Below are 16,870 nucleotides of genomic sequence, written 5' to 3'. Positions count from 1 at the left end.
CTAGTGTGTCCCTTATGATGAGCTCCTGGAGCTGCTGCCTGTCTCTAAATAGGCAGTTGGTCCAGTAGAATTTTAAAAATGTAAACGTTTGTGTTAGGCCTTGTTCACATCTGCGTTGCAGAGCCGACCAAGAATAACAGATACAATAGTGCAGCATGCTGCCCTATTGTTTTAGTTAAAACCACAGACACCCCAACGTAAATCCGACAAAACCCATTAAAGTCAATGGGTTTAGTTGGCGGCAGGTGTTGTCCGTTGTGCAGCGGAACAGGAACTTCTTATTTTTCCGTTGTTCTGCTCTGACGGAGGAAAATAACGGAAAGCTGAATGCAGGTGTGAACCCAGCCTTATATCTTGGGCATTTGCGTAAAATAAAACTTGCACTCCCATGCAGGCGGAGCATGTACGGAGCGGCGGTCAAACATGTACTCTGCTGTTTCTGTCATTCCCATACACTTTGAATGAAATGGAAGCGTGCACGTTTGACCGCCGCTCAATTCAATGTCCCCCTCACTGTGGGGGCTGCAGTGAGGAGGATCTGGGGGTTTGGGACCCTCGTTCTTATGAACGCAAAAAAATAAATAAAATTAAACTGTAAAATTATTGTTAACCTACCTGCTGGCCTGACTTTCTTGCTTCCCGCTCCGTTCCCTCGTTCTGGTCCCAGTTGTCCGGGATCCAAGATGGCTGCTACTGTCTCAGACTTGCATGTGGAGTGCGTTGCCTGCCAGTCTGAGGCATGCCCCCACCTCCTTCACTGCTCTCGGAAGGACAAGCACCGATGATGTCAGCGCTGTGTCCATCTCTTTTGACACTTCTCCTGCTGGGTCCTTGACAGGGTCAACAACCTCACTGACAGAGCGTCAGTGGAGGACGGATGAAGACAGCACCAGGGTTGTCATGAATCAGCTTCTGTATGTAAGTATATCACATTGTATGCTGGTAACGGTCTTATATGTTTTATTGTCTGTGTTTTTTTATTTACAGGTTTCAGTATCTTGGACTACGTAAGATCGTCGTGGTATCGAATTTTTACCAATAAAATGGTCAAAGCGGGCTGTGGGGGTGGCAGTTTATTTCAATGAAGTGTTTTTTATGCATTTTTCCACTGTATAACAGAACTAGTAATCGAGGTGTCTTACCATTACAATCGCATGGGCTTGATGTCCGCCAGAGGTGTGCTATGTCTACTTTTGGCTGACACCAACCCCTCCAACCTATTACCCCAGTACCCAACGCACCAGGGGTACTGGGAAGAGCCAAGGACTATCAGGAGCGGCCCATCTAATGTGATGGGTGGCCTCTGGGACGGCCGCAGGCTGGTGTTTTTAGGATGGGAAGGAACCAATAGCCATGGACCTTCCCATCCTGACAATTTCAGACTGCAGTTGTTGGTTTTTCTTGGCTGGATAGAGAAATAGGAGGACCCCACATGTTTTTTTGTTTATAACATTTACTTATTGTTTTTATTTTTTTTTAAGAAAGGCATTACACTATGCTATAAATACAAAAATATATATAAAAAAAAAACATGGAGAAAATCAATAGCTGCAGTCTGATTATCCGGATGGGAAAGTCCATGGCTATTGGTCACCTCCTATCTTAAAAACACCGGTCTGCGGCTGCCCATTACGTTGGTTGGGCCGCTCCTGATGGATCTCACCTCTTCCCAGTACCCCTGGTGCGTTGGGTACTATGGTAATTGGAGGGATTTGTGTCAGCCAAAGGTGGACATAGCACACCTCTGACTGACACCAAGCCCTAGCGATTGTAATGGAGAGGTGTCAGTGAGACACCTCGATTACTAGTTCTGTTACACAGTTGAAAAAAATATAAAAAACACTTTATTAAAATCAACTGCCCCCCCCCTCCTACAGCCCGCTTTGACCATTTTATTGGCCAAATATTACAAGCATACAATGATATACTTACATACGGAAGATGATTCATGCCAACCCTGGCGCTGTCTTCCTCCACCCTCAACTGACGCGCTGTCAGTGAGGATGTTGCTGCAGCCGGAACCCCTGTCAAGAACCCAGCAGGAAAAGTGTCAGAAGAGATCGACACAGCGCTGACATCATCGGTGCTTGTCCTTCCGAGAGCAGTGAAGGAGGTGGGGGCATGTCTCAGACTGGCAGGCAATGCTTTCTATATGCAAGTCTGAGACAGTAGCAGCCATCTTGGATTCCGTAAAACGGGGACCGGAATGAGGAAGCAGAGCCAGAAGCAAGTAAGGGAGGCGAGCAGGTAGGTTAACAATAATTTAGCAGTTTTTAATTAGTTTTTTTTTTGGAACTGAATGTTTGCTTTTTAACCAGTAAGCAGCAGCTCAATATGCGTCTAGCTGGGGTGTATTTACGTTGCTCCGTGGTGTCATGCTGCAATCTAGCACATCTTGGTGTCACGCTCAACGTCATAAGCATTAACACTAACGTTTAAAACTCTGTAGAACTAATGACGGAGCTCTTTACAATGTTTATATATATTTATTTTTTCACTTAATAATTTTTATTATTGCTAAAGGTCCAAAGCGATGAAGAGCAATCCCAGCGACGCCAACTGCTGTGTCTGGATAGGGCAGAGGGAGCGGCTCAGCTTCAGTGTGTGGTAAGCACTTGTGAGCCTGATGCCCCCCTGCTGAAGAGAAGAGAAGACTTCAAAGGTAAGTGTAAAATGAATAAATGGGTTACATAGAGAATAAGAATAATATTTACACACAGGGGTGTAACTACATTGTGCTGCGCCACACGCCACACTTTTTAATAGCCTCGTCCACCTTAAGCATGGACCCCAGAACCGACATAAAAATTTAAAAAAATGTACTCCCCACTATTCGCTCCTCTTGCCTTCATGGCCTGGTACACAAGGCCCACTGCCACATCTGTCCAGGCAGCATCAGGAAATGATATAAGAGACAGCATACACCGTCCTAACGCTTCGTTAAATACGAGGATCCAGTTTTAAGTGGGGCTCGCCCATTCCAGATCGACCCACCCCCCTGTGACCGCAATTGTTATGCCACTGTTTTAACAACCTTTTTCTCCTCTGCTCTTATGTATCTATTTTTTATCATAGATGGGGTTTTCAAGATTGTACCAAAACAAATCCTGTATCTTCTATTTTGTTTATGTGAACCTGTCGGCCTGTTAATGTTGCCCTAACTGCGGGCAGTATGATATAGTGACAGTATACATATACATATACTATATGTATATATAGTGACAGTATACATATATAGTATGATATGTGTTACTCTAAAGTGCCGTGTCATATAAGAGAAGTCATGGCTTTAGCACAGGCTTGTCTCCATTGTTAGGACAGCATGAGTGTGCTAAAAGGTTCCTTTTAAAGGGGTTTTCCAGTCCCTAAAAATTGATTTGGGGTCGGTACGAGCGCTGCTACCCCTTCATTTCTACTTGCTCACTGTGAATCGTCGACCCTGATGTAGCGGCGATTTACAGTATTGCAGCCTTCTCCCATTGAAGTGACTGTGAGAAGGCTGCAATACTCTGAATTGCACTACATGTGTGTCGACGATTCACAGTGAGCAAGTAGAAATGAAGGGGAAGCAGCGCTTGTACAAGCGCTGCACTCCCTTCAAAACAGCTGATCGGCGGGGGTCCCGGTAGTTGGACCCCGACCCATCAGCTATTGATGGCCTATCTTGAGGATAGGGCATCAATTTTTAGGGGCTGGGAAACACCTATAAGTATTATATTCATTAAATCTGCAGGAAAAGGAATAAAGTCTATATATTTTTACGTTAGAGTAGAGTAGGGCACTGCCAAAAGAGTCTACCTTGTCATGGTGGCGGGCTTCAAAATCTTTCGGCCAAATAAAAAGTTATTAGTTATGTATCACACAAAGAGCGTGATATGGTGCTGGACGGAGTATCGTTAACGGGCGGTGCCACGGTAGGGGGGCCCAGACAATTTAGCTGTATGGGGCCCTGAAATTCCTGATGGCGGTGCCACTGTATGCCATACTGTCGGATACGTTTTAGCTAAATAGATCAAAATCCGGAGCATTAACGGGTCACTGCCGGCTCCATGGTTTCCTTCACTGTAATTGACATCAGCACCAAAATCAGTTAATGCGTATAACGTACAAACGTGAGTGCCACAATTTCCGTTGCCCACCCCCTGTAATGGAGGGGGGGGGGCCCAGACATCTTGGCTGTATGGGGCCCAGAAATTCCTGATGGCGGCCCTGGTTGGCAGATGTCATGTTGGATTCTCCAGGCAGGAAGCAACGTCATTTATTGTTTCCTACCTGCAGTATAGTATTGTACTAAAGCCATGTTCACGGACCTTGTATAGTGGCATACACAGTCTCTACAGGTCCAAAATATTAACTCATAGGGACACTGTGGCACTGCGTGCTACCTTATGGAGCAAAGCTTTTAGGGAAGAATCCCGACATGCAATGAAACATGCTACTATTTATTTCTTGTTGAAACGGGCATAAATATATTAATAAATCTGCCCCATAGTCTGTAGGCTATGCTGATGTCTATAACTTGTATATTCAGGTCCAAATGAAAATAATGGCAGGATGGGCTGCATGCAAGTCGGTTAGTGATTTTCAAGTTTGACTGCCATTCCTTGTATGTTCACCAGGGCGGATACCCTGCGTAAAAGCACACAGCGTATCCGCCCTGGGCGCCGTAGGGCATTCTGGCCAAAACGACACATTAAGTTATGGTGCAGTTTTTAGGCAGGAATGTCCACTGTGGAAACCTGCACGTAGTAAAAAAGAAACGTTTGATACTTACATAGCCATGGCGACGCATCCTTCTGCCGTCCTACAGGACAGCCTCCTGGGTTGACGATTTATTCCATGTGTTCTTTCCAATCACCGGCTGCAGTGGTCACATGAGATGAAACGTCATCCCAAGAGGCTGGCCTGGACAAAGAAACACAGATTTTCTTTTTTCTTCTGAGTTGCGTTTTTTTGCGACAGAATCGCTGATTTTCCGCCGCAAAAAACGCAACATCTTCTATTTGTTGCAGGTTTTATTTCCCCATTAAATTCAATGTAGAAAACACGCAACAAATAAACAGGGACTAAGCAAATATCATTTACATGCTGCGGATTAAAAAAACGCACCGCAGGTCAATTTCTGAACGTTTTTTCCGCTCAGCATTTACTCAGCGTGTGGATAAGATTTGTTTAAATCTTATCCACTTTGCTGCTACTGTATTATGCTGCAGATTTTCCGCAATTAAATCTGTAGCGGAAAATCCACAGTATTTACCCTAAAGCAGCTGTCTGGGATATGAGGCGTTTAATAGCGACCCATTAAAATGTACAAAACAGAAAAGAAGAACCAAATCTCCTTTTGTTTTGTCCATTGCTGGTAGAGTATGCTAGTTTTGGGATTATGGATCAGGCACAGAAACTTTTGACTGTAGTGACATAACATCACGTGATCACTTAAATCACTATAGAAGAAAAACATAACAAAAAAAAGTCCGAAATAAACCATTATGATTATATGAATTCATTTTCATTGTGTATAATCTAACAAAACGATTGCTATATTTAATATTTTATATAAAAAAAGAGCCTGAAAATAAAAAAAATATAAGACCTAAAAAACAACAACCTGCAGATACAAGTCCTTATTCGTTTTTGAGTTTTCCTCTTCTGACAAGTTATTCAAATCTTATTCTGTTGTTTTTAAATTATACTTGTGTCTTGTACAACTGGGTGACAAAAAATATGGCCACCATTAGGGTAAGTTCACACGTAGTGAAAATACTGCGGATTTTCCGCAACTGTATACATAATACAGAAGCAGCAAAGTGGATGAAACTTGAACAAATCTCATCCACACGTTACATAAGTGCATTTTTTTAATCCACAGCATGTCAACTATATTTGCGTAATCACTACTTTTTTGTTGCAGTTATCCCCATTCAATTCAATGGGAGGTAAAACCCGCAACAAATAGCAGATGTTGCGATTTTTGCGGCAGAAAAGCTGTGATTCTGCGCAAAAATCGCAACCCAGAATTCTGTGCTTCTTCGTCGGGGCCAGCCTCCTGGGATGACGTTTTTTTTTTATGTGCATTTTTCCGCAGCCGACATTCGGGCTGAAATACTGTACCACAATCTGCTGTATCCAGAGTAGATACGTTGTGTGCTTTTACACAGCGTATCCGCCCTGTGTGAACATATAGCCTTACATCTCCCACAGGGGTTGTGATCCAGGTTTCCATTATTCCTGAAAGGGAAATTTCCATAGTTATGCAGCCATATTGATTGTCACCCAATTTTCTTTGAAAAACGAAGAAACTTGAGACAGTTTTCTTGGATTATAGCAGTAATGTGTTTCAGTCAACCAATTGGAAGACACATTTTTTTTTACTAAGTAAAGGTTGCAATGACATACATAGAAGACAAGGGACCTGATAGCAAAGATTAAAATAGGCCCCCTTATGGTACCAGGTTTAGTCCCTCAGGACAGAAGGGCCCGGTATTTTTGTTCCCTCCCCCACACCCTTCCAATAACACATGAGCCAATTACCCACCCCTTTGTTTGTGAACAATGCAGCTCCTCTGGAGAGTGGGAGTACTGCACAGGACCTTGTCACCCAGTAGCAAAGTGGATGAGACTAATAACGGTTGGGCCCCCACTCTTTGAGGGGCCCCATAGCAGCGGCATGGTCTCTATGGTAAGGACTAAGATTTCTGGTCTTGGATTAATGTAGTTTTGATAAAACTTTGCATCTTTGATGGCCTTCAATTCATGCTCAACTTGACAAAAATGCTAACTATATTTCACATGATCGCTTGACGACAGTAAGGGACTGAACCCTAATAATTACATTCATTCTAGTTGCTCTATACTACTGTAATGCATAGGGCAGCATGTTGCATTGGTTTACACATTACGTTACATCTATGATTAATAATCCATCTCCGGAAACATTTGACAAGAATAGCTCATAAATACATAAGGTTAAAAAGGTCACAGGAATGACATTTTTTACAGTATTGATTGGCTGAAAATTGAGCTGACAGGCACATATGAAAGTAAGAATAAAGGGACAAGGGCAAATAATAAAATCTGAAGCACAACTATATAGCTTTATGTCTATTATCTGTGCCTCTTTTCAGGAGATAATGATTTCAAAGTGATGTGTCCTTCAGTAAACCACTGGGTCGTGCTTATCATTTAGTTATCTGAAGAAAACAGATTGATACATGCAGATTGCAAGTAAATTCCCTAGTTACAGACTATGTTGGTGAAAGGCCAGCAAGACTCTTCAAAGCGGACTATAATAGACTGCAGAACAGTGATCCGGCTCAAGGACATCTGAGAGTCGCTCTGTTCCACTGGAACCATTATGTGCCATTATTCAATTCCGTAGGGACGAGTACGGGAAATAGCCGCCTAATGTAATGGTGTGTACCAAATCCTAACGTCTAATCTAATAGAGATCCGTGAGGTATTAACCCTTTAACTGCCAGGGATGTATCTAATAGGTCAGGACTTTAATAGCTCGTCAGTATTACAATATTAGGCCTTATTCGCACGAACGTGTGCGTTTTGCGCGCACAAAAAATGCTGTGTTTTTTGCGCGTTGCAGTTGCGTGTGTCATCAGTATGCGCTGCGTGGCTGCGTGATTTTCACGCATATGCCATGCTTATGACACGCGGTTTTGATGTTTAGAAAAAGAAATGAAGGAGGTGCTTTTATTTTTTCCTTCATTTTTTTATCTACTGTTGCGCGAATCACGCGCGTCACACTGAAGAGCTTCCATGTGCCGTGCGTGATTTTCACGCACCCATTGACTTCAATGGGTGCGTGATGCGTGAAAAACGGCCAAGTATAGGACATGTTGTGAGTTTTACGCAGCGGAAATACGCTGCGTGAAAATCACGGACTGTCTGAACGGCCCCATTAACTAACATAGGTCCATGCGATGCACGTGATTTTCAGGCGCGTATCACGGACATAATACACGTTCGTGTCAATAAGGCCTAAGGGCATGGCCAGATTCTGTTGCGGCTTTGCCTAAAATGGGCAGGAAATTTATGTGGATTAGCCGTTGCGTCTTCAGGTGAAGAGTACTTCCCTTCTCTCTATCAGTGCAGGATAGAGAGAAGGGACAGCCCTTTCCCTAGTAAAAGTAAAATAAATTCATACTCACCCGGCCATTGTCTTGGTGACGCGTCCCTCTTTCGACATCCAGCCCGACCTACCTGGATGACGCGGCAGTCCATGTGACCGCTACAGCCTGTGATTGGCCTGTGATTGGCTGCAGCCATCACATGGACTGAAACGTCATCCCGGGAGGCCGGACTGGAGGAAGAAGCAGGGAGTTCTCGGTAAGTAGGAACTTCTATGTTTTTTAACACGTTCATCTATATTGTGATCGGAAGTCACTGTCCAGGGTGCTGAAACAGTTACAGCCGATCGTTTAACTCTTTCAGCACCCTGGACAGTGACTATCTCCTGACGTCGCCTAGCAACGCTCCCGTAATTACGGGTGCACAAACGTAGTCACCCGTAATTACGGTAGCCCCATTGACTTCTATGGGCCTGCCCGTGCCGTAATAACGGCCCGTTTTTACGTTAGTGTGCATGGGGCCTCAGTCTGGCTATAGACCTAGAAATACATAGGTCCAGCCAGAATGAAGAAATATTATGTTCGTAAAACCAATACGCTACGCAACACACATAACATCTGCGTATTTCATTGCGGAATTTTGAATCTCCATTGAAATTCTGCAAAGAGTCCGCAACAAGACCGCTATGCGTCCGCAACAGCCAGTGTATGCTGCGGACACCAAATTCCGCACCGCAGCCTATGGTCCACAGCGGAGTTTTCTGCAACATGTGCATGAACCTAACTAAATAACAGTGGAAAGCAATGGAGAAAATGTCCGCTGCGGATTTCTGCAGAGGAATGGCCTATGCGGAATTCCAGAGCAATTCCGCCACATCTGGACATGCCCTAAGGGCTAGAGCTTGGTATCATATTAACCTGTTCACGACGAAGGACGGATGTATCCGTCCTATGCAGGTGCTAGTTCCCGCATAAGGACGGATGTATGCCAGTGTACCCATGGGATCAGCGGCAGGAGCACGGCTGTTATACACAGCCTGGCTCCTGCCCCAACTACCGGAATCGAAGTGCGCTCCGATTCCGGCAGTTTAACCCATTAGATGCCGCCGTCAATAACAACAGCGGTATCTAATGTGTTTGACAGAGGGAGGGAGCTCCCTCTATCACCCTATCGCAAAGAAATCGCGGGGCACCGTTGGGTTTCCATGGCAGCCGGGGGCCTATCAAAGGCCTCCATGTCTGCCTTCAGCAACTGCCAGAAGCCTGGCCTAATAGATAGTTTTACACTGACAGGCAATAATGCTTTGGTATACTAAGTATACCAAAGCATTATATCTGCAATCTAAAGATCGCAAAGTGAAGTCCCCTAGTGGGACAAAATAAAAAAAAAGTAAAGTAGTTAAATAAAATTCATGAAAAAAAAAAGAAGAAAGATTACAGTAAAAATAAAATAAAACCACTTTTTTTCCCCCCAAAAAGTGGTTTTATTTAGTAAAAGTGTCAAAACAAATAACACATACACATATAAGGTATCGCCGCGATCGTAATGGCTCGAACAATAAAATCAACACATTAATGAAAACGCCAGATGAATGACGTAAAAAAAAAAAAAACGCAAAAAACAATGGCAAAAATATTTTTTTCTCCCATTACCCCCATAAAAATAAAAAAGTCAATTAATAAGTCTGATGTATCCCAAAATAGTACTAATTAAAACTACACCTTGCCCCCATCAAATCAAGCCCACATACAGCCACAATGACGAAAAAATGAAAAAGTTACAAGTACATTTTTTCTAAAAGGGTTTTTAATGTGCAAACGTAGGAAAACATATAACACCTTTATATAGTTGGTATCCCCGTAATCGTGCCGACCCATAGAATAAAGGTAACATGTTATTTATGCTACATAGTAAACGGCGTAAATTTATAACGTGAAAATCAATGCTGGAATAGCGGCTTATTTTCAATTCTCTCCTAAAATAAAGTTAAGAAAAGTTAATCGATATATTATAAGCATCTAAAAATGAATTTCATGAAGGCATTTTCGCAGTGTGCCAGGTGTCTACTTTCAGGATATAATATGATTTTTATTTTAGAATTCTGGTTTTACTTGTATATGTTAAAGTGTGAAAATTGTCCTGATAATAAAGGGTTAAATCTATACAATATAGATATAGGAGAGATGTGAGCTGAACTCCGGGGCCAGAACAAAGGGTTGTAGAGGCCTCTGGGAAAACATTTCATAGGACGTACTCTCTCTTTTTTTTTGGAAGGGGAAAAACGAATAGCTTACCTGGTACCTAAGGTTCTAGTGGATCTACTCAATGTCAAAAGGCACAAGCTCACAGATATGAAAATGTTCTTCTCCTTAATTTGATACCTCCAAATTACCTTAATATCGCTAATGGGCAAAGCTGATTAATGAGGCCCCATTAAAAACTGACATTTGCCTCAAGAGATGAACCTGTTCCTATTTCATGTACCTGAAGATTTGGGACGTGGGGCTTAGTGCACAAACCGACAACTATGCTGTTAGGTTACGTGGCTGACAGCAGAATGGAGCTCAACCTCTGTCTGGTCCAAACAAAACCAACAGAAAAAAGCAGCTTTGTTTATGAATGGAACACACAACATAGATATAACTTGAAATTTATGCCAAAAATTTAATGGACAGCATTTACAAAGTTACTTAACTTTTTATTTGCACTTAAACTAGGAAATTTTATTAAAAGGTAGAATTTCACGTGAATTAACTCTACTTAATTAAAGGGGATGTCATCAATATATGATCGGTGGGGGTCAGACTCCCGGCACCCCCGCTGATCATCTGTTTTGAAGGGGCTATGCTGCTCCTATGAGCGTTGCTTCCCCTTCATTCCTTATCTGCTCGTACTATAAATTTCCAGCACACTTGTAACAGCGGTTCACAATATTACAGCCTTCTCCCATTCATGGGAAAAGGCTGTAATTCTGTGTACCGCCATTATGAGTGTCATAGCAATTGACAGTGCAAGCAGGGACAGTAATGAAGGGAAAGCAGCGCTCGTACGAGTGTCACAGCTCCTTCAAAACAGCTGATCGGTGAGGGTGCTGGGAGTCGGACCCCCACGATCAGATATATATAGTCTATCATGAGGACAGGCCAGCAATTTCTTATGACTGGACAACCCCTTCAAGCACTAGAACCAGATGTCTGGGTTGATATCTAATAACGATTATTAAGTGAAGGCTAAACAATTTTGAAATTGTTACCTTTTAATATAAGCTTTAAAAATGTGTTGGTGAGTTTCTGACTGATACAGATCAATGCTGTTTGCCTAAACTCATTGAAGACAGTTACTACTTAGGAATTTTTAAGGAATGATCCATACTTACAGGGAATGGATCACAGAAAAAATGAAAGAAAGAAAGATAAAGCTTCTCAAAGAAATGGCAGTGTTTTTGCACAATACAAGCTAACTGGTACAATAAACTGATGTAGATGAAGTGTCGCCATTGTCAGGCTGGGGTTCCTTGAGCGCACCAATGGAAATGATTCTGACGTCCACGGTCCACCCTTCATCAATACAGAACATGTACACGTCCAGGTTTACAGGACATATCAATAAGGTCTCAAAAGTTATTTGTGAATAATCTCATAAGAAATAGACCCTAGTGGCAAGTGATTCCCCCCAAGCTCCAAATGGGGTTGTCTTTTGATGGTCCTTTGACGCCCTGTAGCAGAATGATGCACTATCACATCTAAAAAATGTGACACAAATACCATTGTTTCTCCATCTTCAAAAGTTTACCAAGTTTGACAAGTTGTAAACAGGAACAGGAAAGGATGCAACCACGCCGTGGATGTCATGAAGTATGAACCTTTTTACTGAATTAGAAGTACAACTTTTCAGCACATCTTATATAAAAGACAAGCAGTTTTTCACTAAGGTTAGGGACGTCGACCCAGCGGGAGTCCCCTTAATAGTGGTTGCACCTTGGTCGCATGCTCCCCTAGTTTAGTCAAAGATGCACCTCTGTTACAAAGCACCCCTTGTCACTAGATGCTAATGCGTTTTACCTGCCCCTTTGCCACTAGACATCTGGTAACCTATCTACCCACCTTATCTTATATATCGGCAACATAATCTGCAGCGCTAAAGATACCTCCATATTACTTCTAACGTGGCAGGTGTCCAATGCCTACTGCCGTTACATTATAGCTTTCCGGTTATAAATTTGGCATTGTGCACTATGGTGGTGGTATTGAGCTTAGTGAGGATAACGGTTTTGTGACATTAGAGAAATATTGTGAAATTGAATTTATTTGTAGTTCTGTAGTCAACTGAAAATGTGGCACACCACTGCCCTCTACTGTTATTCATTTGTACTACATATTTTCTATTCAATCCCTGCTAATATATGGATTTGATTTTTTTAATACAATTTCATGTTTACCGACCAGCGCATTTTGTATATGTGATGTTGACAGTGACACAACTGTTAATTACTTTAGGGTGTTTTTTTTGTGTGTAAGAACAATTATGCAAACAAGAAAACAAGTTTATTTTCTGTTGATTATCAAGGCTCAACATATTTTGCGGCACTAAACACACAGATCAGTCCCTGTCCTTACATTTTAATTTAATATCCGTATCTCATACCCTAGGGTGAAGTATTTTGCTGTGTATTTGAAGTGCAGAAGGAAGCACGCAGAGGAAACTCACCATGGAGAAGATATCAATTCCACGCAGATGTTAACTTTTAGTTAAAACTTTACAATCCTTGTATAGATACTGTGTCTAAAGTTGTTTTTGCTGTTTTTCTGTAACAGAGCTCCAAATCCTCTGCATAGGCATAGATATAAAGGAAACCTTTGAAGACTTTTTTTTTTTTTTTTTACCAAAAGAGTGTATAGTGTTTAGTGCAACTTTGTAATTTGTTATTATTTACATTTCGTTTTTACTTTTTGAGATACAGCTTCTATGTATCCTGGTTACAAAGAAGCTGTATTTTGCGCTGAAACCTGATTTAGTCAGGTCATGTCAGCGGGACTGATGGCTTTGGTGGCAGCGGATCCTCTATGCATCTGACACGCAGGATTCATCTGTTATCGATCACATCTTAGTTATGAACTTTGATTGATCACATGTCGGGGGTATTTATTGACCTTTGACCTAAAAAAGGACCCAAAAGTCGCAATTTGCATCGGAGATAGCCAACGTTTGGGCATTTTACGCTGCCCTGACTACTTTTGTAAAACGGGACATTGGTTTCCCACAATGGGGCAGACCAAAGTTGCCCGAGAAATTTATTATAATTTACACCAGAATACTGGCATAAATGAAAGCAGAGATTTCACTCTAAGTGGGATAGCAAAGTAGAGGCAGATGAGACCCTGACGCTGCTCGTTGTTAGGACCTTATATGAGCCGCGGCATGTTAAGGTCATTGTGGCACACGGCTAGTGGAAAGATGCAACAGATTTATTAAGAGGCGTGTGTCTCTTAATAAATCTTTCATACATCAGTATGGTTCTGAATGCCTTTTTCTGGTTATAGCCGCACATAAAATAACCAGCTCCTATCCTCTATAATAGCCATGACATTCCACAAGCCAGGGATCTGCATGACCTCTCTTGATACAGAGATATATTGAACACTGTCATAGGGGACACAGGATAGATGTTTCTGCCATTGGGGAACATAAGTTCTCTGCGATATTTACCACAGTAATTATTTCTTGCTGATGCTCTTCAATGTGATCCATAAAGTACAGTCATAGTGAATGTGACATTATACGGCAGCACCTGTATTTCAGGATTGTGAACACTTCACTTACCTAACACTCTTCCCAGGAAAAGGGCCTTTGGTCCATTAAACTGAGTCTCAGAAGAAGGAGGAAGGCTGTATGTTGCTGGAGAGTAATGATCGAGCTGAGAAACACGAATAGGAGAGAGACAAGAGGAAAGTGAGATGGGAGTTTAAATAAAACCCATTGACATTATATTTCATGAGATCAGCTCTTTTTAATATCACATTTTCCTGATGATTCCTTTTCTAATACATCTCTGACCACAAGAGGAATTAGTGTCCTTGAAAACGAAGGTGAGCTATTAATTTATCAAGAAAAGAACGCCTCGTCCTTGTATTTCTCAAGCAAGAGCAAGATGGGGGCAATGCAGTACATATATACCTTATGTAGAATTGTATTTATTCCGCTATATTCATAAATAGTACCCTTTAACAAGTAGAAATTGTCAATAGCGGACAACCACATTAAAACCAGATTTTTGTATTTTCAGTTCTGGTAACTTTGTGAAGTTATGTACATGTAGACATATTCATACATGGCATGCTCATCTTGATCTTTTATTTTTAGGAGGTGTTGTGTGTCTAATAGTCGCCTTGGATCAGACCTTTTATCACAAACATGAATTCTTATGCATTTTTTACACAAAATCACCCTTTATACATACAGGCACCTTCATGCAGTTTTGTGTCAAAGTATTAAGTGCAATTTTAACAATGTGCCGGGTGTTTAGTTTCAGAAAAATGATTTGTACATGTTAAACATGTAAAGATTTCCTGGCTACCAGAGGTGCAAGATATCCAGAAGCACCTGGCAGAGATAGTATACCTTGGTAAGTCTTAAATGGGTTGTCCATTCCCAAAAAATTGATGGCCTATCTTCAGGATAGGCCATCAATATCGATCAGTCAGGGTCTGACTCCCGACACCCTCAGCCGGTCAGCTGATTTGAAGGGCCCGCAACTCTCGTACTATAGGAAAACATATCGTTTTCTAATGTACATGTATTGGAAATTCTGCTGACATACCTTTCTTATATCAGTACAGTTGCATCCGTCTAAATAAAAAACACACAACACGGTATGGCCCACATATTAATCCAGTTGTGGACTGGCCCACTAAAGGATCCTCTGGTGCGCCCAGGCACCGGGCTGCTTCTCTTCGGCAGCAGAGCATAGAGCCACTGACTCCCTGCTCTGCCATTTACTCTTGTAGGCCACCAGCTGTTAGAGGCCTGTGGCTTACTAGAGGAGGTAGAGAACGCAGAGGATACAGAATCCAGGTGGAGACTAGTGGATAGAGAGTCACTCGTGCATGCAGGTCTCTCTATTCTGTTGAATGGTTGTTACGGAAAGAGTCGAGCAGTACCTGCTCGGCTTCTTCTGTAACTCCCATTGAACATAATGGAGAGAGCGGCATCTCCCCTATTTCTCGCTTTGATTCTGTGGCCAGTTCTTGATATAGATGCGGGTCCAAAAGCCGCATCTATCAGACATTTTTGGCATTTCCTGTGGATATGCCATAAATGTCTAAGATGGGAAAACCCCTTTAACTTATATGGTCTGCAGAGCACCTGTCTAGAATTGGTATCTATCACTATATGGTCACTGTATGGTGGTAATATTGGTCTTTGGTTTACTACACACATTTTATTACACAATGAAGAGTGGCAGCATTATTTCTATATAGCTGAAGGGTGGGCCCTAAAAATTATTTCCTCTCGTGGGCCCAAGTTATTCCAGTCCGACACTGTATTAGTCCTTAGTAATGTATTCATAGGACAACAGAATGGACTAAACATGGCATCAGTCATGTGATTCACCACCCACACATCATGTGACCACTGTCATTCAAATAACACTGTCCAGGTATCTTGGAGGTTAATCGTATTTTACGAAGGTGTGTAAAGTATTTTCACCTACAGCAGCGTCTCCTCATCATGTCTGCCAGTGTCTGTATAGGAGCAGCTCTCACATTCTTTTCCTCTCACTGTCTCCTATGTGTGTGTGTTTTCTTTTTACAGTTAACTTTATTAATAACATGACAACATCACCTAGAGACAGGCAGCCATGTTATACAAGTAACTACAAATAAAAAAAATAAAAAGTGGACAACCCCTTTAATACGTTTATTTAAATTTCTCTCCACCAAGCAATGAATGCTGATATTTTTAGACGAGTTAGGTATTCATAGTTTGGGAATCTGGACTTTGAGTGAGTTTTTGTCCTAAGCTGGTCGTTGTGTTTTTTTACGTCATGCCACATATACATACAGTGAAGTGAAAAGCTGCAGAACAGAACAATTCAAGTCAATGGTGTTTTACGGAAATTAATGCTGAACTCAGATTAGTTGCTATGGCAACAAGGTCAGTTTTTCTTATTGTTGCAAGAAAATTCTTGTTAATTTCTTGTGGTTTCAAGAGTCAAAATAAAGCTTGTGGATTTCTACCACTTTAAAATCTTTAACACAGCTCTGTTGCATTGCTTCTTCTACAGGTAAAAGAAAATGGAGATCTCTTTAATAAATAAATTAGAACTGTTCTCCTGAAGTTTTTACATTGGCTAGTATCACATTTTGGGAAATAATATGTAAATAAATAGGTGGCAGAAAGTTATGTACTCTAGCCCCTCATCATAAACAGAAATAACTACAAATGATTACAAATGTGATGCAACATCAGCACCACCTAGTGGAAGATAGTTAACTTGTTGAGTGCTATAGCTCTAGATATATGAGGCTTAGATGTAGTTACACTAAAGACCATAAAACAGAGTTCTCTTCACGAGCAAATGTAAAATCAGGAGTTGGCCTTTAGATTGGGTACACCTGCTTTATAGATAATTCATAGGTTGACATGTCTCGGGGCCTTCTCAGAGTTTTTGTGTTCTTCATGATGCTTTACATTGATTGTCTCTTTCTTTTTCATACAGATATCCAAATGACATAGAACTATAGGGCCAAATTGTGCCTATTAAGTGGCGTCTGAAAAAAACAGTAGG

The 16,870-nt window shown here is 41.7% G+C and overlaps 1 protein-coding gene across 1 annotated transcript in view; it reads right to left on the bottom strand.

Annotated features, from left to right (window-relative positions):
- The window catches only part of CNTNAP2 (contactin associated protein 2), a 1,694,842-nt gene that overhangs the window by 53,095 nt on the left and 1,624,877 nt on the right, over positions 1 to 16,870 (bottom strand). The window contains exon 21 of the mRNA XM_075827067.1: positions 13,903 to 13,996. Coding sequence (XP_075683182.1) covers positions 13,903 to 13,996 — 94 coding nt within the window. The remainder of the gene's footprint in view (positions 1 to 13,902; positions 13,997 to 16,870) is intronic.

Source organism: Rhinoderma darwinii, chromosome 5, assembly GCF_050947455.1.
Source record: "Rhinoderma darwinii isolate aRhiDar2 chromosome 5, aRhiDar2.hap1, whole genome shotgun sequence".
NCBI classification, from domain to species: Eukaryota; Metazoa; Chordata; class Amphibia; order Anura; family Rhinodermatidae; genus Rhinoderma; species Rhinoderma darwinii.
The sequence above is the reverse complement of the archived record's forward strand: the minus strand, read 5'-3'. Positions and strand labels throughout refer to the sequence as shown.